The following is a 22,500-nucleotide window of genomic DNA, read 5'->3' as shown; positions in this document are numbered from 1 at the left end:
GTGTCATGCAATAGCAAGACATATAATCATAACATATATGTAGCTACAAGTTTCATCAATACAAACTCACATTTCATTCAACTGAATTAAAGAACAACATTCGTATCATCAACCCTGTTTTCATTTGCTAAGTGTCATATTGTAAGGTGAAAAGCCCATTCCATACATCTCATTTATACAATTTTGCAGCTACATATAACATCAATTAGTAATTACATATCTTTAGGTTTGTCTTTATGGAATGCTATTTTTTAAAAAGCTATGTAGATTGTTCTGTACTCTGTCATTAATGGATTCTGTCTTAATAGTATATCCAAAACAATTGTGCTGATGAGGCATGAGATTAGAATGTGAATAAGTTATACACCTGAAAGGTAGGAGAAGAGAAGGATGTTTCTTGGTGACTGCAATATTGTATTAGAAAATGGGAGTGTTAAAAATCTACTGGAAGGTTTAAGACAGCTAAAGTCCAGGGAAAAAAACACAACTCAAACCACAAAAAAGCCACTCCTTGTCCCTTGGAAAAGATGTGATGAATGAGGTATACTGAATAACAGAAGAGAGAATTCCAATGGAGAGTCAAGAGTCTGGAAAGATGGCATGCTCTTTCATTTGACAGACCACCATGGTGGAAAGGTAATTTAACATGACACAGAATATTTTAAGAAGGCAGAGATCATGCCTTCTTGGAAGGTTCATGTGATTGTGTTACAAGTCTTATCTTTCTTTTCTGAACTTGACAGTAAATGAAATATTATCAAAAGAGGGTAAGAAATTAGTAGTTAATTTGTTGAGCTCCTCATGAGTGGAAGATGAGTTAGATATGGTTCCTGCCCTCAAAGGAGTTTACAGTTTCATAGTGTAGATAAGACCTTTACACAAGTAACTGTGATAAAGGGTAGAATTTAAATGTCATAATATATTCATAAAATAGCTAAGAACCGAAAATTATCACATCTCTACCCATTGCTAAAATAAGATAGTAATTATCTTGAACTTTGTTGTTGAATTTTGGGGTAAATTAAATGAAGTATTAATTTCCTGTATCAATTAGTCAAAGTTCTGTGATTGTGTGTGTGTGTGCATGTTATCTTAAGGAGTGAGGCTCAGAGAGGATGAACGAGTTGTCCATGGTCACACAGATAATAAATGTCAGAAGTGGGATTTGAACCTATGTCTTTCTGTCTACAAATATAGAAACTTACATTTTATAGGAAATGAAATGAACTAGGGTCAAAATATGTGGGAGAAACATTTGAGCCAAATGCAGTATTGATGGGATTATGAATTAATATCTTTTTGCTAATATAAGACAAGTAGGCATGAATGGTAGCAGACCTGCTTTCATACCCACTACTCAACTGAAACTGTTCTCTTTAACACTAATGACCTTTTTATCTACAAGTCTAATGGGATCTTTTCATTCATTCTCCTCCTTGACCTATCTGCAGCCCTTCACAAACTCTACCTTGGTTTCTTTGCTACAAATCTGTCATAGATATCCCCACCCCCACCTCATCTCCTTTGCTGATTCATCCTTAAATGTTGGGCATTCACCCAAGATTTGATGCTTGATTCTAAGGTCCCTCCTACATCTAAATCTATGATCTTTTGATGACAATGTCATCTATCAGCCTGCAAATCAGTCATTTTGACTCTTTCCTATTTCTTACATCCAATCAATTCCCAAGGCTACTGATTTTATTTCTCTCTCCCTTGATCTCCACTTATTCTGCCACCAAACTGGCTCACACCCTTAGCACCTCTTTTTCAATTTTTATAAAAGCCTCCCTGTCACCAAACTATATGGATGGCTAGGTGGCTCAGTGGATAGAGTGCCAGCCCTGGAGTTACGAAGACTCATCTGCCTAACTCTGGCCTCAGACACTTACTAGCTGTGTGACCCTGCACAAGTAACTTAACACTGTTTGCCTCATTTTCCTCATCTGTAAAATGAGCTGGAGGAGGAAATGACAAACCACTCCAGTATTTTTGCCAAGAAAATCCCAAATGGGGTCACAAAGAGTCAGACACAACTGAAATGACTGGTCAACAACACCAGCAATTATCCCTGTCCAGCCAAATCTTTCACACTGTTGCTCAAGTAATCTTTGTGTGTCATTATTATCATATTTATTCCTTTACTCAAGAATGTACACTCTTTGAGGGAAGAGATTTTTTAAAAAAATATATACTTTTCTCTGTTATCTCCAGTGATTAGCATAGTGTCTGCCACTTGCAAATGCTTAGGAAATATTGAGGAATGACTAACTGACTCCACAGTTTGACTCTGGCTTTAAGTCGCCCTTCTCCCATTTGTATACACTACTTTGCAGCTAAATTGGAATCCCCTCAGTTATATGTTATATGTTCTTGTTATACACTTTCTCTTCTATGTGCCTTTGCTCATCCCATTCCCTGTGCCTGAAATGGACTTTCCCCCACTCTCTTCCTATCGAAATCCCTTCTTTTCTTCAAATTCAACTCAGATGCCATCACTGTCATGGTTTCCCTCACCCTGACCTCTTCCTCCTCAGTTAAAATACAGCTTTCTCTCTCATATCATTTCAAATAAAATCTTGTTGAAGTTCCCTTTTGTTCTTAAAAAAATTCTACCGTTTATTGTAGTATCTTATCTTTCTTCCTCTTCTCTCCCCCTGCCTCCATGAGCAAGATAGGGATAAAGACTGGACCTATGATTTTATTGGTATAGGAGACTCTCAGGTGAGGAGATTCTCTTCACCAAAGCAGGCTGGCACCTTCTCTGTACCTTATAAGTTTAAAGAGATGCTTAAAACATTGAGGCTAAGTGACTTGTCTGGAGTCACACAAAAGGTAGGTGTCAGTCAAGATCTGAATCCTCAAGGCCAGCTGTCTATTAGACCACTATGCTATGCTGGCCCTCAGCAGTTCTGTCTCATTTCATCTGTGCATTCCCAGTAATCTGTACAATGCCCTATGTCTATGCCCATCTACATATAGTAATTCTTGGTAAATGTTTACAGAAATAAACTGAATAGATGAACTCTTCTAAGTTCTAGTGAAACTAATCAATTCAATTAGAATAAATGATACTTTTAGCACCTCACTGGTCATGCTGCTATGTGTAGTTAGTAGGGTTGTTCTGATTATTTTGAAAGCAATTTAGAATAAGAATGACTGTCTACTGTGGACCAAAATACTACATGATTTAATCTGAAAAAAACAGACAAATTTCAGGATAAATTCCCAAGATAGAATTTTTTAAAAATGCTCCCCAAACCTCCTTTAATGGCTAAATGTAGAGTAAGGCTATCTGATGTGACTAAAAGATATGGATTCTATACCTGGGTTTTGTTCTATTTCAGAATGTCTCCTTTTCTTGAAAGTTCTCCAAATCAAGGGGTCATCTTTAGTTCTCATTTGAAATGAGTAGATGGTTTAAATCAGATTGATTAAGCACACTGAGAATACTTGTACTTTGGGGTTGCTTTCTGAATCTACTTTTCATGAGAAAAGCTACAAAATGGACTACCAATGGAATGAGTCTGTCTTCCTGAGGGATAATGCTATTAAGGAATACAGGATTTGGGATCTTTAAGACTAGTATAGGGAGCTTAATTAAATTAGAGCCCATAAAATATTCTGTGACTGGAGATTACTTTCCAGAGCATACTGTCACTAATAAAGAATACTTTTATAGCATGAAAACATTACTATGGCTTCATGATCTGAAGGCAGTATATAAAGTTTATCTTAAAATATAATGCATTTTCTTTTCAATGAAATTAGAAGAGTTAAGTTCTAAATGGGTCAATTTTAAGATGAATGATGTAATGGAAAGTGAATTGTGAACTTGGAGTCCTGATTTTTAGCACCAACTCTGTCATTAACTCACCATGTGAACTTGAGCAAGTCATTTAACTTCTCTGGGCCTCAGTTTCCTCACCTGCAAAATGAGGGAGTTTGGTCTAGATAATGTCTCTTCTAGTTCTAAGAGGTTATGAATTGAGGAACAAAGCTTTTATTCTTCCAAGTCATTTGGATACTTGGAAAGACATATTATAATAAAAGGAGGGAGGGAGGGAGGGGGAAAGGGAGGAGGTTGAAGAGACAGAGAGAGGAGAGACAGAGAGAGATAGAGAAAGAGACAAAGAGAAACAGAGAGAGACAGAGACAGAGAGACAGAGACAGAGATAAAGAGAGACAGAGGCAGAGAGAGAAAGAGAAGAGAGAAAGGAACACAAAAGTTCTAGAAAAAAGGGAGAGATCACAAGGAAATCTGTGGAAGTAAGAACATGGAATAGGCAATCTTGGCTTGGACTTACTTAGAATGTAACCCTGTGTAAGTTACTTAAACTCTCTGAGTTTCAGTTTCATCATCTACAAAATGGGGACAGTAATTTTCCTATCTCAGTGGGCTGTTGTACAAAAAAAAATTATGAACCTTAAAGCACAATACAAATGTGAATAGTAACTTTTATTATTATACATACCAAGCAAAAGGCAACATTAATGGAGAACATTATTTGACTCCTGTCACACACTAAGAAATTTCACCAATTGGTATACCTTCTAGCCTAGTTTAAAGAGATAGTGGCTTACACATTCATCTTTTTTTCATCTGATTGAAATCAAGAACTCCTAGAAATACATTTGTATAGAAACGAGCTTCAGAGAAACATCCAAATTTATGAATGCTTAAGGCCTTTTGAGGCTTATTTTTTCTTTAATCTCTAGCCTGATGATTCACCTGGAAGCTAGAATGATGTTTGAAATGAATTGGTTTAGGATGTAAAAACAGTAGTGTGTAACCTAAGAAAGAATTTGACTAGTGATTGACTTAACCCCTAGGCTTTCAACTCATTTTGAATAAAGAAGACCTAAGGAAGTTAGTGTAGTAGATACATGAGTCCCAATAGTGTATGATCAAAGGAATTTTCAAATTAGTATTTTAAAGCAAGCCATACATAGAATTCACAAGTTTCTTTGTGATAATTAACATTTTTGGTGCCAGAATGCTGCAAAAGCCAATCCTTCAGAGGATTTTTTTTTCACTCAGAAAAAGAAACTAAGAAATCATAGATTTCAAAAATTAAAGATTTTGTTGCTCTCTTAATGATGGTCAAAGTAAGTTCACTGTGAACAATGATCAAGTAGAGTGAGAGAGACAGTTGGGGACAAAAGGTAATGGTAGTAGCTTTCAACAAATGATCTTTAAAGTATAAATTTACCAAAGTGGATTGTCCTAAAGACCAACTGAAATACCTCAGACACTCTTTCAGTATATCAGTCAGACCTCCTGGCTACCATATGCTCCACTACATCAGCAATAATGAAGACTAATTGTGAACCAAAGCAGCAGTGGGCATCTCTGAATACATTTTTGGTTAACTTTTGTAATGGAATGACTATAGCCATGAAAGCTAACGATAGTATCGAGTCTTCTAGGAAAACAAATTCAACAGTTCAGAGATAAAAGTACATAGGATTCCAAAGATGTATGAATTGTAATTTCCTCCTTATTCCTTTTTAAAAGAAAACATTCTTAATGTTAAACTATGAACTCAGTCAATGAATCATTATCAATGTCAAATTTAGAATTAATACCTATCTGAATATTTATTTTTATTAACTTTATTGTTGCTAGCCCTAGCAACTTACAGATTTAATTCCCATTAATAATAATTTTTTGAGATTCTTATTAAGTATAAAACACACTATTAGTCATTTATAAAAATATAAGACCTAGATATTAAAAAAGGAAAGTTGGCTAAATTTCTATATATTTCATGGTGATAGAAAAAATGTATCATTTTAGTGGAAACCAAGGCTCAGAAATAAGGAAAATTTGTCATATGTTGGGCCAAGAGACCAAGAAGTTGACAATCCAGAAAACTAACAAGGTGGAAAACTAACAGCAGGATTGTTAAACCACTAATTCAGAGAAGTGACATTGTGGTAACCATCCTGTTGATAGAAAATATACTTTGAGGCATCAGGTCTCACATCTTAAAAGAGCAAAATGTTTTATTTTTGTTTTGTTTAAATGCAGTTTATTTTGGAAAAAAAATTTCAATTATTATTCATCCTTCTGTTTGCCAACTTTTTGGCTTTTAATCTCATTAAGGCTATTGACCTTAGAGTCAATCTGCTTGTGAGAGTCAGCTCTATCTTACAATATATGGAGGGCAGCTCTAAGATAAAACCTTTACAGAAGCTGTGCTGTGAAAGGTAATGTTTGTACATGGTTGTGTTAAAACCATTGAGACGCAGAAAAGAGTCTTTGCTACTGCTTCTGTTAAACAGTGGGGTTTAAATTATGAAATATGAAACATTTTTCATAACTGAACATGCTTAAAATATTGGTTAGTTTAATTTTCTAATCTAAAAGGGCCAATATTTGTGCTGTCTATAATTATCCTCAAGTATTGGCAAAAATATTTATGAATGAGGTACAAGGATGGGGAAAGTTTTAAGTACAATGTATTTTCTGGTTATGAACTCAAATTAATTTGTCACTAAACTTTTAATAACACTTCCTCTTTCTCTTATTCCATATCCTCACTTTTTCCCAAATAATTCTAATACTTTACTTAGAAGATCCAAATCTAGACCGTTCATTGAAAATAAAAATACACTTCTTCTCATTCTCTGTCTCTCTCTCTATCTCTCCGTCTCTCTGTCTCTCTGTCTCTCTCTCTCCCTCTCTCCCTCTAGTTAATTGGCCCTTTGCTCTATCTACTCATAGAATTCTTCACTCATTCAGTTAGAGTTTAGGATACAGAAAAAAATAATAGTGTGGTCAAGTTGAAAGAATCCTGCATTAAAAATCAGGATCCCATAGTTTTCCTTCCAGTCCAAACTGTCTACTAGCTAGGCCCAAATTCAAAATTCTATCTTACTCTTTGTTAAATTCAGGAAAGCCATTCTCCATGACAAATATATTCTTTCCTTATCATCTCCCCCTCTTAGAATCATTGTTTTCCATCAGTGGAAAACTTCCATCACTCACTTTTGGTGCCACACCCTTCTTGAAGCCTTCTTTCCCTGATCTCTTCCATTTTTTAGTACTCTCTTCTTCACTTTTCCTTGTATTATACTTACTTTTATATAAGTGGCAACCCCCTCCTCTAACCTCCAACCCATTAGCAGGTCAACTTCTGAAGGTTTTTCATTATATGTTTGTATTCTCAACACCTAGCATGAAACCTTGATAGGCATTTATTGAATTGAATTGAATTCCAACCCCACCAGCTTTAGCTGTGTTATGAGCCACTTAACTTTACTATGTTTCACTTTACCAATCTACCAAATAAAGGATTGGGCTACAGACTCATATCTAGCCCTAAGGTTCTATTCTGATCTGGACTCTTAAAAAAGGAGGAAAAGCAAACTTATCTCAGTGGTGGCATGGAGTAGTGATAGCAACACTTAATTGGGAATCAGGAGATGAGCTCGAATTCTGACTACATTAACCAGTTGTATGACCTCAGGCAAATAAGTGTGAAGTAATGAAAAGAACTCTCAACTCCAAGTCAGAAGAATTGGTACCCTGATTCTAATCAGATGTGTGATCTTATCTCTCTGAGACTCAGTTTCCTCATTTGTCAAAAGAGGATAATAATGTCTCCCACACCTACTTTACAGGGAAGTTGAGAGACAAGCATCTTTTAAACTTTAAAGTTCTGTATAGACTTGAGGTATTATGAAAATGTTTATTAGTTAAAGCAAACATTTACATAGTGCTTTAGGGTTTTCAAAGGACTTTACGTGTATCATTTGATCCTCACAACAAACTTGATAGGTCAGTATGCCTGGGATTATTATTCCCATTTTGTTGATAAGGAAACTGTGTCTCAGAGAGGTTAGGTGAGTTGCCTAGGGGCTTCTAAACCACTCCCTTCCCCTCTTGGAAAATGTATTTTCCTTAAAGTGAAGGTATTATTTCCTTTTTTCTCAGTGTCTCCAGCACCTAATATAGGGCTTTGCACATAGAAGATATTTAATAAATGTTTATTGGATTAGATTGGATAGGAAGCAGGATTTGAACCCATGTCTTTCCTGAGTCCAACGCCAGTTATTTTTCCATTGTATTATAGACCTTTCTAGACTTTGGGTAGAAAATAAGATTTAACAAGATGATACCTAACTTTCGTTCTGGCTTTAATGCTTTATGATTGTACAGCTAACCACTCACCATAGCAATGCCTATAGCTACACTCCATCCTAGCCAAATCCTGATCCATCCTAAGTCAATCCCCCCTTTCAGCTGGTCCACCTGGAAAAGCACAGGACCTCCAATGCAGAATAGACTCGTGGATGTGGTGAACAAATCATCTCCCCACATTAAAAGTCATCAGAACTTTGCCATTAAATTTGGCCTGCACCCACAGTGATGTACTGCTTTGGGGGCATTTTCACAGAATTACAGAATCCCAAAACTTGGGAGTTGGAAGGCACATCAGTGGTCATTTGTCCAACCCATACCCGAACAACAAGAACTCCCTCTACAACATACCCGACACGTGGTCCTCCAGCCTTTGCTTGAAGACCTCCAATGAGAGGGGACACACCACCTCCTGAGGCAGCCCATTCCACTTTTGGATGGCTCCAATTATTAGCAAGTTCTTCCTTATTTTGTACCATTTCCCAAAGTTAGGAGCGCATGAATTAGGGATGAAGTAATACATTTTAAGGATTTTTATTGTAGCTTTCCATCCAAAGATAATTTCATTTTCTCCTTTAGAATACAACTTCACATAGACATTATGCAGCCCTTTCCCCTTCCTCTTTCAGGATTTGTGGATGGTACTAGCGTGGTGACTGTAGCTTCAGGTCATACGTGGAACCTTTCTATGGTTGTGCTTATGGCACTACCCGAATATCAGTCAAACAACAACAGCAATAGCTGGTTGTTTGGTGTTGTATTGATGCAACTGACAACTGGTTCACTGGCTCATATTATCAAGCAGATGTTTTAATAGACCATAGTCACAGTTTAAGAATACCAAGATTCATCTGATGCCTAAGCTTCTGATGACCATATCTTCTCATAGCACTATCCACTAAGCTATTATCTGACATAATTTGTGAATTCAGCTTACAGATAAGTCAAAAGAGGTGAAGACAAATGCATTCATAATTATGCATACGATCCAATAAACAGGCAAAGAAAAAAAGTCCAACTGAGCTAGGCAAAAGCATTATTTCTTCCTTGTTGAAAGTATCAGCATATGTTACATCTTATGTCGCACAAGTGTACTCATTAAATATTATGAAATGTACAGCATGCAGTGAAGCTCTAACTAGCTAGTTAAAGTCATTCATACCTGTGTGTTCATATTTATGTCGCAGAAGGGAACTGCTTTTCTGGAATGTCTTGTCACATAAGTCACACGCATACATGCCACTCTCTGTCTTCTTGATCTTCTTTCGGGACAGACAGGAGTCAGAATCTGTCATGTCATCTAGGCCTGACATGTAGTCTTGTGTTCCATCAAGCAATTCTCCCTATGATGGAATCAAATAGTTTATCTAACACATTCTATTTCTTTTGCCCTACTTTTCCACAACATTCTGGACCCTCACAATGTGACATTTGTAATTTCTCAAAGACAATGCTTACAAATTGATCTAGGTTATTTTATTTTAAATGACACATTTCAAATTTTACATCATTCTATTACATCTCAGATGTGAACAATATAGGAAACACTTCTGCCCTGGAGAGCAGATTTCACTATTTTTTGCCGAGATAAAATAGTTTTAAACTACAGAGGTAAAAAAATACGAATATTTATAAGAAAATTTTCAAAATGATCTCATGAAATAACTATAAGAAAAAACTTGAGACCTGAATATGTTTATTTTTCAATGGCCTAACTTTAGAGATAACTGTAGCAGTAGAAAATCATTTTAATTGAATTTCATATTTAGGTACAAAATGTTATTATTATGCAATCTATTTAAATGTATGTCTACTGACTAAAGGCCTTAAGCTATATTTTTATATTTAATTTTGTAATTTGAAATAGGGAATATTAATAACACTTTTTATCAATGTTCTATCTATGTTAAAACAGCCTTCAGCATTAAGCAATAATGAATGTGGATCAGTAAATTATTAAATTTCTTGATATTTATTTTGTCTTGATCCTAAGGAGTGCAAACTTGCATGATAACATACATTTCCATTTGCTATCACACAGTTCAGTTTTCTTAGACTACGTCTGCACTAATTAATATTAGAGAAGATTAAATAGGCTTAAATACATTTACAAAGAGGGCAGATGTACTGTAAATTGGAAGCTGTTGTGGAGGTGCAGTGCAGTTTGGGCTCCTATTGTGCAGGCAGGCATTACTCTCCACGATGTTAAAATGTACCTGATTTTTACATTTGAAACTGTGAAACATTTACTAGTCAGTAAAATTACTAATGGAACTTAATAAGACATAAGGGAATGTCTTAAAGTATTTTAAAAATTATTCTTGAAAATCACTCACTTCACTAAACTATGTTATATACACACATATACACACATACATACAGAGCACATATATCTGTTCTTACATATTGTGAACATCTGTAAAGGTATGTGACTGTTGTGGACTGTAATTTTTGGCATATACATAAGGTCTACCAAATGTTGTTAGCAATATAAAATTCTAATGGCTGACAAATACAATATAATAAACCTCAAAAAATAAATGTTAAGTTCTTTCAAATATGCTTTTATCTTTCTTCTTTTCTTTCTTTCTTTCTTTCTTTCTTTTTTTTTAGCAAATGTGCTTACATAGTACAGTATTCTAGTGTTACATCCATTTATTTTTCTAGCCCACTCAGTTTTTCAAGTTCAAGTTAAAATAAACTCTTCTGTTTCTGCTAAAAATACAACAACATTTGATTCCCCCTCCCCAGATTATTTTTTCCTAGGAGAACATAATCTATACAATTTTCAACTGTTCGTTTCCTGGTAGAAACACAGCCAACTATGTCCCATACCTGAAATCCTTGTTTCCGTTGGTACTTTCTTCTTTGCTGCATGTCAGCAAAAGTAGCTGCTCCAGTCGGGTAGGTATAGGCCATATGTGGTAGGAAGCTCATCTGATCTAGTCCCGGGTATGGTCGCAGCCCTGGAATACTGGTCTGTACTGGCGGCATAAATGTGGCAGGGGGAAATGCGCTTTGTGGTGGAAGGGTTGTGTATAAAGGTTTGGCACTAAATGGGTTCATACTGAATACTGGATTAGTGCTTTTATTATCCAAGTTATTTGAATTTGAAAACTCCTTCTTGATAAAAGTCAAGTTTAGAGGTTCATCTGAATTTTCAGATGATAAAGAAACACTGTTATGGTCTAAATTTATGCTACTAGCTTTTGTTTTGTTCTTTGTGGCTATAATACTTTTGGGTTCCTTCATTTGTTTTGGTAGCGACAAGTCCAAAGGCTCAGCCTGAAGCTCCTCAGAGGAGAAACTGTTTGGAGTGTAAGAACTACTATGGGAGTTTTTAGAAGATGTGGAGGAAAGATTTAAAGGAGAAGGAGTATTACTCCTTGAGTGGTCCAATTTATCAACAACTGGTTTAATATTGGTGAAGTGGGTAGGTTTTGTTAGCCTGAGAGGAGTATCACAATTAGTGACACTGTTATGGAGTTCAGCTATAGACGGTGATGTTATAGAGTCCATTGGCTTTATGGGAGACCTGGCTGATAAAGAGTCTTTAGTGGGTGTGTTGTTGGTGGCACCCAGCGCCACCTTGGCACTGGTCCTTTCCAGTGATGGTGACCTGGAATTTGAATACTGGTACACTTTTCGTTGTTCAAACCATTCCTTCACAAATTCCTGAGGAAGGCCAACAGCAATGGAAATTTTCAGTAGTTCATCAGAGTTAGGTTCCATATTCATAGCATAGTATGCTTTAAGTACAGACATGTGGTCCTTGTATGGGTTGATAGGGCTAGTCATTCCTTTCTCAGAAAGTACTGATGACAGCAAAAGAGCTTTGTTATCAACAAACATTTCAGATTTGTTGGGAACTATGCTTTCATGAGGTTGAAGGACTGCCTTGATTTCTTCATTCATTTTGCAAAGGTAACGCTCATGCTGGTGTAAGGGAATGGGACCAGGAAAACTTTCTTTACAGAACTGGCATGAAAACGGAGTGGATATGTTATGGTTCTCAATCATTTTGTCTTCTGTGACCAAGTCTATTAAAGTACGCAACTTCTCCTTCTTAATAGTACTTAGCGGCCTCCTGGAGTCAGTAGTTAAGCTCTGGAGGCAAGCTTTGGCTTCATTCACTTTCTCTAAAGTATAGTCAATAATACTTTTAGTGGCACCATTATGACTCACGACTGGAAGACCCACAGGTGGAATATTTGGAGAAGTGACTCCTTGTTCCTCAGCTTGAGAGCATGGATCCTTCATGTGATAACCTTTTAGCTTTGAGATTTCTTCAGCCTTGCAATCCATTTTTTGCCTGGAAACCGTGTTGTCCACAATCTGTAGAACTTTCTGTACCTCACTTAAATTACTACCTATTGTAGGAAACCCAAGTAGAGGGGCTTCCATTCCTACACCTAAGTGCTGCATTGGACTTTGAGCAGAGGGATGAACTCCTAATGGACTGGTTGCTCCAAGTCCACCATTCATAAAAGGACTAGCGCCACTAAACCCATGTGTGGCCATGAGAACTTTATAGTCATTGAAATCTAGTGGTTCTGTTTTAATTTTAAGTAAGCCCGTTTGTTCAGACATACTAAGTGGTTTTCCATTCTCCAATTTGTTTCTCAGCTGTGAAATGGCTGAATTAGTAGGAGAGGAAGAAACAGAATTAGGAGAAGAACCCGTCTTGATATTGTTTCTCATCCGACCATTTACAGAGATTAAACCAATGCATTTCTTGCTGCTGATGTGTGAACTGTAGGAGCCAGAGTGTGAGAAACGTTTCTTGCAGTTGGGGCACTCATATGGTTTTTCACCTAAAATAATAATTAAAACAAACATTATGCTATCTTATGATAGGTAGCAATCTAATTCAACTACCAGGGTAGCCACCCAAGTGATTAAGTGGAAAGGGCAAAAATGATGCTACTCTATGTTTTAGGTGTTTAAGTCAGAATTATTTGACTATAACTGTTTCCTAGGCTTTATCTACGCTGAGTTGACATAGTTCAAGATGTCAGCTGTGCAAGGTGAACAGCTATCTATTCTGCTCTCAGGAAAGATTCCGAATCTCCCTTCGCCATCGGCAGCCTCCCATTTTAACAGTGTGTCAGATTAATGTGTGGTCAATAGCACAATAAAGATGTCACACTGTTTAAAGGGGAGTGGGGCCATGGTTTTAATCAACTTTGTAGAGATTCCATTGATTCCACCAATCCTACAAGTCCTTTGAGTAGCTTCCAATTTGGTAATAAAATGCTTGGCAGAGCTATCAGACTTGTTCTGGGGTGAAAAATCTAAGTGGTAGGTTTTTCTTTTGCTCAAACGCAGATCCCAAGATTGAAGTAACGTTTAGAAAAGCTCTGCCTGAGCTCTCTAACAAAATTCTTATTTCATATGATTACATGCAACTTTCCTATATCTTTCTTAGTTATAAAAAGATAAACCACATTGAATATCTTTACCTCTCCCTTTTGAAACTGAAGTTTTTTTTAGGCCAAAAGATTATTCAATATAAGCAAGGGTTCAAGGGAAGAGGGGGAACTTTTGAGCTCTGGGAACAAAGCAAAGCATTTATAATTTTTAATGTGTTAGTATTACAAATCTTTTCACAAGACAATGCTATTAATGGTAGGACAAATCTCATGAGGATGAGTCAGGCACACATAATTTATGAAATACCTTAGTAGCTCTAAAAAGCTACAAACAGAACTGTGTAAATTTTAAACAATCTTTAAAACTCAGCTAATTAAACAGAATGCAAATGAAAGCACCAGCACCTCTGCTACTCACCACTGTGAATTCGCAGGTGTTCCTTCAGATGGTGTTTATATTTGAAGGCCTTGCCACACTCTGTGCATTTGAACTTGCGATTACCTGCTCCTTGGGTCAGCATTTGATGCTAGGAAAGGAACAGAGGCAGATATCAGTCATATACAGGAGGAACAAAGACATTTTGGTAGAATAGAAAGGACACCTCTTTTTCAGATAGGCCAAAAAGTCTGTGTACACATTCATTTCTTTCCCCAGTCTTTCAGTATTGCCATAAAAGTTATAATGTTTGCAGTAAACTGAAACAAATAAAAAAAGTGCTTTAGCACAAGTATTCAATATTTGCTTCAGAATTATTTTTGAACTCCCTTCTCCAAAATGTCTCTTTAAGTTGTCCTGAGATGAGAGGAAATCATTTATATAAATGTTTGTATTTCTTCACATTCACTGCAAAATTGAAAACTTGGGAATTCCCTACCCTAGTGTACCAGAGACTGACAAGGGGGGAATGAACCATTTTTTCCTGAAAACTCTAAGTCATCTCGAAAATGTAAAACCACAATAATTATAATTTCTTTACAAGTTTGGAGTGCATCATCCTATGGCAATTTCAGATTTAAATAAGTAAAAATACTTGATCTTAAATGTGTCATCATTCAATAAACATTTAAACATCTTTTTCAGGATGCTAGTTTCAAATGTAAACTGTTTTTTTTTTAATCAAGGTGTTGCATATCAGACTTCATTCACTATACAATGTAAGAGACAATATCCCAGGTGATAACTTCTTGAGCAGTTTTCACGCAGACTATCAGGAATAATTTCAGATCGTTTTCATTTTTCATTTTTGTTCATTTTTACTTTTAGTTTTTGCACTAAGGAGTAGGGACGAATCCAGAAAAAAGTTTGCTGGAAAGCCAAGTTAAAAGCAGTGAAGATATAATCAAACACAGCTGACCTTTTTGAACAAGAGAGAAAAGTGTTGTGACTTTGAATTCTTAAAAAAAAAGAAAAGATTCAGTCATCCACTCTGGATGCTCAAGGTAGGAGGTCAGCCTTTTTTGAGCAGCAATGGCACAAAAGCCTTTTGCAAAAAGACAACCCAGAAACGGTATGACAACTGCTAGGGTGTGCTGAATCTTCCCACATTCCTAGTGAGACAGATGGTGTTACATGGGACACAGGGAGGTTTGTTCAAACAGCAGCAACCTTCAAAGATCAAGCAGAGCCCAGCCCGCCGAGCACCATTGAGGGACCAGCGCTCATATGTTGCTGAGTTGCATAAACAAACAGCAACAGCTGCTTTGTCTCCCCCCACAGCCCTCAGAGGACTACTATAAACTTTAGTTGTGCCACTGTTAATATGATACAATCATTTTAATTTACTAATTGTAAATGCCATGAGCAAATGAGGGGACTTTTCAACACCAAAGCTACCATTCATAATGCGCCAACACAATCACACTTCTGCATATGAAATTTAAGACAGTTATGAGAGATAAATATCTAGGCAGTTTTTTCCTTAGCATTTTAGTGAAATTAAGCAAAGGAAAAATATGTGTTACATAAGTGTAAACATGCAAACATTTTTCCATATTTGAACTTTGAAAAGCGGTTCATATAACAAACCATATCAGATGCAGTTAGGATGATTTACATTCCCTGTCCACTTAAATGGTAAAGTTCCAAATCGAAGGATTATCAGCATTACTTGGAATCTGTTTCCCTAACCAATTTTCCCTCCTTGTAAAAGATGAAGCCAACAAAATCAAACAAAATATAAAAATGTTTTTTCTATACATCAAGGTAAGAAAAACTATTAATGTGGTAAAAAGGCGTATACAGTGTGACTTCATCTATGCCAATCCGTCTATTTGGACGTAAGGCATACCATTTCCGTTTCCACTCTAACACTTCATACACTCAATTTGCAGGTATAATTCTCTTAGGATGCCAGAAGTAGCAATTTTGCTAAAACGTTTAGAGTACTGTAAAGCAGTTCCATTGAATCACTTTATGAATCTTAGCAAGCTGTGGTTACCTGTTCAAGCTACAGAGTTGTCTTTTTCTTTAAAGTGTCAAGGAAAAAATGAACCAAATGAGCCAGAGCAATCCTACTGTGCGTACACATACACACATACTTATGTACATGTATAGCTATATACACGTGCATGTATATGCACATATGTATACACATGTATGTATAAAATACATATATACACATGTATATATAAAATACATGCATGTGTATATCCATGTATGTATAGCTAGGAAGACTCATTTTTACTTACTTCAGCTATGCTAGGTATATGCATAGTTTAATCATATATACATATGGGCATTTTTTATTTTCCTCAAAACATTCAATTTGATTTTATAAACTACCAGGAGCATGCAAAAATATCTACCTGATTGAAGATGTTATTTGACAAATGAAAGAAACACACTCATCTTTTACTATGACTTAGGAATCCCATATGCGAAAATGTCAAAGTAAAAGTAAGTGAAAAATGGAATTAAAATTGCTGAGATGTTTAATAATGTATAATTAAAATGCTACAGTTTCATTCACTTTTTGAGGAACATAAAAATGAAACTAAAGTCAAGTTAAAGTGCAAATAAAATTTCTAAATTAGAAATTAACACACTCATTCGATCGTGAACATAGGACTATTAAATCATATTAGAAGAGACCATCAAAAAATCATTTAGACCTCAATTAAAGCTATTACCATTAAAAGATCTGCATCTTCAAAATGCCATGAAAAATTAATAATGATTGCCAATCAAAGCAACATCGTTTCTCTAAGGGGTTATTATAGAAAGAAATCACTTAAAACCAACCCCCCACCTGATCTGTCCCCGGCTTGTGCGTCACCATATGTCGCTCGAGCTGGGTGCGGTAGGCAAACGTGTAGCTACAAAGAGGACAAGAAAAGTTCTCCTCGTTCTTCTCATGGCGGTACTTGATGTGCTCCTTCAGTGATGTCAAGCGCTTGTAGCCCCGGTCGCAGTAAGGGCAGGTCAGCAGTTGGGCAAAAGCATCTGGAGTTCCAGGTGGCAGGTCTGTAGCCGAGAGACAGGAGAGGGAGAAGCAGGCCAAAAGGTCAGTAAATCAATGGCAGCTAATGGGCTTATTGCCCGGGATGGTATGACAGGAATCACTGCAATCTGCTACACCAGAGTGCCATCATTTCAGACTGGCCTTAGCACACACCAGTTCCCTCACACACCCAGGACAAACTTGTCTGAATCATTTCATACTGTGCTAGAAAATTAATTAATGACTTGAGCTTTTGGGGGGAGATGTAAATAGCTGAAAAATGAAGAAATTTTCTTCAGGTGATTAGCAATTTGTTTTTAATCTTGAGCCATGTAAAGTTATGGCCATGACTGTGTGAGGAACCTTTGCAATTGCTTGACAAAAGTGTTAGGGTGATGGAGGCCAGCACTTTTAAATTTTTTCTTCAGAAATTAAGTCTCCCCAAAAGATAAGGATATTTTTGGACATTTCTCTCTTAGAAATAAGCTTTGATTGTTCCTGTTCTTCACTGGATGTACAGAATGACACAAATTTGCTGACAAAAAAAATCACAATACACTAAAATTACAGTTCCAATCTTTGCTCATGAAATTCCATGCTTCTGCAGCTGTTCTTCAAATTTTAAGGTAAACACCCAGGCATGTAGTGCATTTGTAATTGCAACAGCTGCAAGGGGTCAATATAGTGGCTAAAAATGAATTACAGTCTCACCATTTTCTTCTTGCCCATTGGCCTCTGGAGTGCCAAGGCGAGACAGTTCCTCAGGGGCTTCTGGGTAAATAATGGCTGTGTCACTGCGCTGTAGGTACTCCGCGATGCTAACTGCATGGCCATCCCCTTCATCCAGTTTCCTTTTGGCAAAATATTCCTCAAAGTCTGACGTGCAATTTGCATTCTTAACTGAAATCATAAAAGAAAAAGAAATGGTTTTTCAGGGTTTTCTCCCAGAGAGCCTGAGCAGTTTATGTCACTGTTTTCACGAAATGCTGATTCACAATGGAACTACAAATATATGGTTTATTTGCAAGAAGTGAACCAGATGACCAATTATTGATTGAACACTGGCCTGTTCTGGGCCACATCATGTGCTAGATACAAAAACTAAATGGTATTTTTCTTTAAAATAAATGATGACATTGTCTTTATTTCTTCCTGGAAAATTCATCTCTGGGTAATTTGCAAAGGGAAAATACATTATTTCAAAAATGTTACTCAGTAAAATTTTACAAATACAACCACATGTTTCCAGATCTCAACTGCTAGAAAATACAAGCCCAAAGCTACTTTTATAGTTTGCTATAAGTTTTCTTTCTTTTTTAAAAAGGTATATCTAATTTTTTATTGCCCACCGAACATAACATGTTCCTAACCACAAAGACATCCTGTTTCTAAAAATATGCTTTTATTCCTCCCGTCCTCTGAATATCACATACAGGAATGAGTGCAAATCCTAAGATGTAGAAAGATAGGAATGTACTTTTTAAAAATGCATGACTGTTGACAAATTATAGGAAAGAGCATTCATGGTCCTTAAAAATTATACTTGTTAATCTCAATATTTTAACTCTGCCTGAAAATTATATCAGGTTAAGCCTATTGTTCGTAGGAAGGGAATAAAAATTAGCAGTAAGAAGTAAGAAGAGTTGAAGTATGATTTCCCAATGATGGGGACTTATAAACGTGTATCTTTCCTTCTAAAATAAATGACAGTTTTAGTGACTTGTACAAGACTTTGCACATTTAAAACCTCTAAACATGTTTTTGAAATAAGCTGTGACTTTAATGTAAAAATCAATTGCTTATGAGAGAGAGGGATAGAGAGGGAGAGGAAAAGGGAGGAAACAGAGAGAAAGAGAGAGAGAGAGAGAGAGAGAGAGAGAGTGAGGGAGGGAGAGAGAGACTCTTAATGTTCTGCTTTACCTATGCTTAAAAATTCACTGCTGGTAGGAATTGAGGAATGAATGGCGAAATGAATGAATGAATTTTCAAAATTTCTCAAAAGTGTTAGCGCCCTGAACCATGCCTCTCTCCCTCATTTACTCCAAGCTTCTTTGCCATAAAAATAAAAAGTGATTTTAAAAAAAGTAATCTGCTTGGCTTTCCAAATAAGAATTTTGCATAGGCCAAGATAATTATTTCTTCTGTTTTTATCATCAAGAAATGAGTTTATCTATGAGAGTGTTTTAAAGTGAAATATTTAAATGTGACCTGGAACAATAGACAAGTACATGGGCTAAAATAAAAAGAAAACACACAAACTGGAATGTAGAATTGCACCTTGTTGAATGTTGAACTGAAGGTACTGGCAACTTTTAATACTACTAGGCTCAAACTTTTTTCTATGTCTTTGCAAGTTTTGTGGGAAGATAACCAAATCTGTGCGTTAACAGAAAAGTCAACACTACTCAAATGTCCTATATTTTTCTCAAGGATGGAGATACCATGTGCAGTGATGGAACCAGCTTTTAAAGGTTGTCTTGGAACTTTGTTTCAAACCTATTTTTTTAAAACAGCAATTTAGTAGAAAAATAAACGAAAAGTGAGGATTTGTTACCCACTGCCATACTCATGATATTGTGGACACTTTCCCAAGGGTATAAATTGGTGGTGATTGTGATGATGACATTTAACTTGCATCACAGTAACTGGGGCCTGAAGAAACTTAACTTTCACAAACAGGTCATCAAAATGACTATGATGGTGAGGGGTATTATCATTCTTGATGGCTTGGGTAGCATCTACACTAACCATCCTACTTTTATCCTGATGTTCTAGTGAGATCTGAATTATTTGGCTACAGCTGCATTGTGCAGCCTGATTTTTTATTTGCATATGAATGTCTCCATTGAAAAATGGAATCAAATGCAAATGGATGTTTCAATTGTATTTATATTTATATCCTTTTGGCTTGTGTGGCAGAAAAATACTAGATGTTTCTGGATAGACATAGCTCTTATCCAGTTTTCTTCTAGCACTATAACTGGTTGATTTGAGAGGCAAATCATTTATAAGGTGACATAAAGTTATTTCTGGTAAACTTCTGAGTAATATGCTAAGGAGACTTTCTGAATGCTGCTTAAGGCTGTTAAATGGTTTTGCAAAAGAAAAGGGTGCGTCATCTGTACCACACATCAATTAGTCAATAAGCTTTTATTGTGGCCCTATCTCAGGTGCCCAATATTGTGCTAGACTCTGTGAAAGAAGTAAAATAGCTTGTGTAAGACACTCTGCCAATGAGGAGCTTACAGTCTAGTTGGAAAAGAGAACTGAACTACCATTCATGAAACCATCAAGCACCATTTAAGTAGGGAGCTACTTAAGATTGATTGTAACTTCAGGAAAAGTCCAGAGAAGGGAAAAGTCAGGGAAGGTAGAAGCCCACAAGGAAGGTCACATGGAAGAGGTGGAATTGAATGTTTCTGAATCGCAGTATTTGAACCGCTAGGACTTTGCTTCATGTGGGATAGTTGCAGCACTGGAGGGATGACCCATGATGTTTTGATCACTTGAGTGGAATTGAGTTGAGCTTTCTAGGGCTCATAGGTTCGGAAATGTGAAGCTAGAAGGGGACTTAGAGGTCATTAAGTCCAACCTCCTCATTTCACAAATGAAGAAACTGAGGCCCAGAACAGCTCTGAGTTGCCCAAGGTTAGGAGCCGGGAAATCAGGTTTCCTGACTTCAAATTCAAAATTCTTTCCACTGCAGTACACAAATTTTATGGATGAGAATTTAATTTACTATATTGCTGGAAAGGAATACTAATAAGAATAATAACAATAATGATATTTTTGTGGCATTCTTTTTTTATGGATGAGGAAACAAGTTCAGAAAGGTAAAATAATTTACTCAAAGACACAGTTAGCAAGTGGTCATAGCAGCATTTGAATCTCGGTCTTTTGTTGCCAAATCTAGTTTGGTTTTTTTTCCCCAACCATACCATGGTGTCTCTGTGAGAAATTCTCTCAAAAGGTAACTATATTTTCTGTATGGCCCTTTCTTCAGGTCTTGGTATGATTGGTCAGAAAATAGGACTCATGTCAATCACAAAACTTGTTGGAAAGGATATCTACTTGCAAACATTTATTTTATGTTTATAGTTGGATCAAAACACAGGAACTCACACCAAACATTGAATTTTCTATGGTTGTATTCTCTATAATAGGTACATGGATAGGGTAAAAAAATTCACTGGAGAGTTTTAAAATTAATCCAGTATACTATGGAAGTATAAAAACAACCTCATTTTTTATTTTTATTTAATCTTTTTAATTCTTAGGTCTCTATTCAAGGATTGCCATGATATGCTAAAAGCAGATATTTTAATTGTATTTATGATCAAACAGTAACTAAAACTAACACACAAGAAATCCTGATGATTTTTCCTAACTTTTCTTGAGGGTTTTTCATTTGGCCCTAAACATTTACCCTAGAAATCTAAATCTTTCTTGAGTTCAAATAAAATTTTGCTAAGCTAAAAGAGCCTGACATTAAAAATATTCTCATCTCCATGTACACTTGACAATACTTAGGTGTAACTTCACTCCTGAGTATACTACAAGTCTAGGTATAGAAACTTCTGTTTCTTTCTAAATTTATTGTTCATCCATGCTGATTTTGCTAGTTAGTACCAACTATAACAACACAAATTAGTCTTCATGCCCATACATATGGAATGTTTTCTTAAATTGCAAATGAGTGTTAATCAGTACTGAAACATAATACCAAAAGAATCTAATAATTTTTCTTTCTTTTTCTGTGCCTTACTCTTCTTTCCTTTCCCCCAGTGAGCAGGATTGAGTTTGGGAAGGAAGGGGATGGGGGAGGGGCATGATAGCTGTCTTCAGATATGTAAAGAGCTTCAACGTGAAAAAGAAATTGTATTTATTCTGTTTGGCCCTAGAAGGCAGAACTAGATGCAATGGTAAAAAGCTGCAAAGAGGAAAATTTAAAATTAATCTCAGGAAAAATAGCTCAAAAATTTGAGCTATACCAAAGGGAGATAGACTTTTTCTTGAGGTTCTCCTTTGACTTATTCAAATGAAACCTGGATCAACATTTGTTGGGTATGTTGGAGAAAGAGTTCTTTTTCTGATTGGGATGGACTACACAATGGCCTTACAGATTCCCTCCAACTCTGAGACTCTGTGAATTAACTATGTTACATAGTTAACTCTCACCTCATTTTTTGTTTCTTTTCCCATTTTTTCTTCCTTTAGTAGACATGTATACACCTCTAGACTCCTACAAAACTCATACCATTTTTGGTTTGGTAGTTTTAATTCCTAACAAAGATTAAAGCATACATTTTATGAACATAATATATTTTCATAAAAAGAAAAAGGGATGAATAATTCTAGTAAAGAGAAAATTTTGGAAGGCTAAAGGTAACTGAAGCAGTTAGGAAGATGAGAAGGTATGTTGAGCAATTGTTATTTTGCCACCATTTTGGAATGACTGTGGTGACACAAAATGCTGATACCTATATCTTTTTTTTCCTTCCTTCCTTCCTTCCTTCCTTCCTTCCTTCCTTCCTTCCTT

The 22,500-nt window shown here is 36.1% G+C and overlaps 1 protein-coding gene across 4 annotated transcripts in view; it reads right to left on the bottom strand.

Annotated features, from left to right (window-relative positions):
- ZEB2 (zinc finger E-box binding homeobox 2) overlaps positions 1–22,500 on the bottom strand; it is a 141,462-nt gene that overhangs the window by 2,947 nt on the left and 116,015 nt on the right. For all 4 annotated transcript variants that reach the window (XM_027835702.1, XM_027835705.1, XM_027835703.1 and 1 more), the window contains 5 exons: positions 17,673–17,861; positions 16,770–16,984; positions 13,940–14,048; positions 10,985–12,963; positions 9,312–9,492 (listed from right to left, as the gene is read on the bottom strand). In XM_027835702.1, coding sequence (XP_027691503.1) covers positions 9,312–9,492; positions 10,985–12,963; positions 13,940–14,048; positions 16,770–16,984; positions 17,673–17,861 — 2,673 coding nt within the window. The remainder of the gene's footprint in view (positions 1–9,311; positions 9,493–10,984; positions 12,964–13,939; positions 14,049–16,769; positions 16,985–17,672; positions 17,862–22,500) is intronic.

Source organism: Vombatus ursinus, unplaced genomic scaffold, assembly GCF_900497805.2.
Source record: "Vombatus ursinus unplaced genomic scaffold, bare-nosed wombat genome assembly UNPS02014816.1, whole genome shotgun sequence".
NCBI lineage: Eukaryota > Metazoa > Chordata > Mammalia > Diprotodontia > Vombatidae > Vombatus > Vombatus ursinus.
This window is presented reverse-complemented; position numbering and strand designations above follow the sequence as displayed.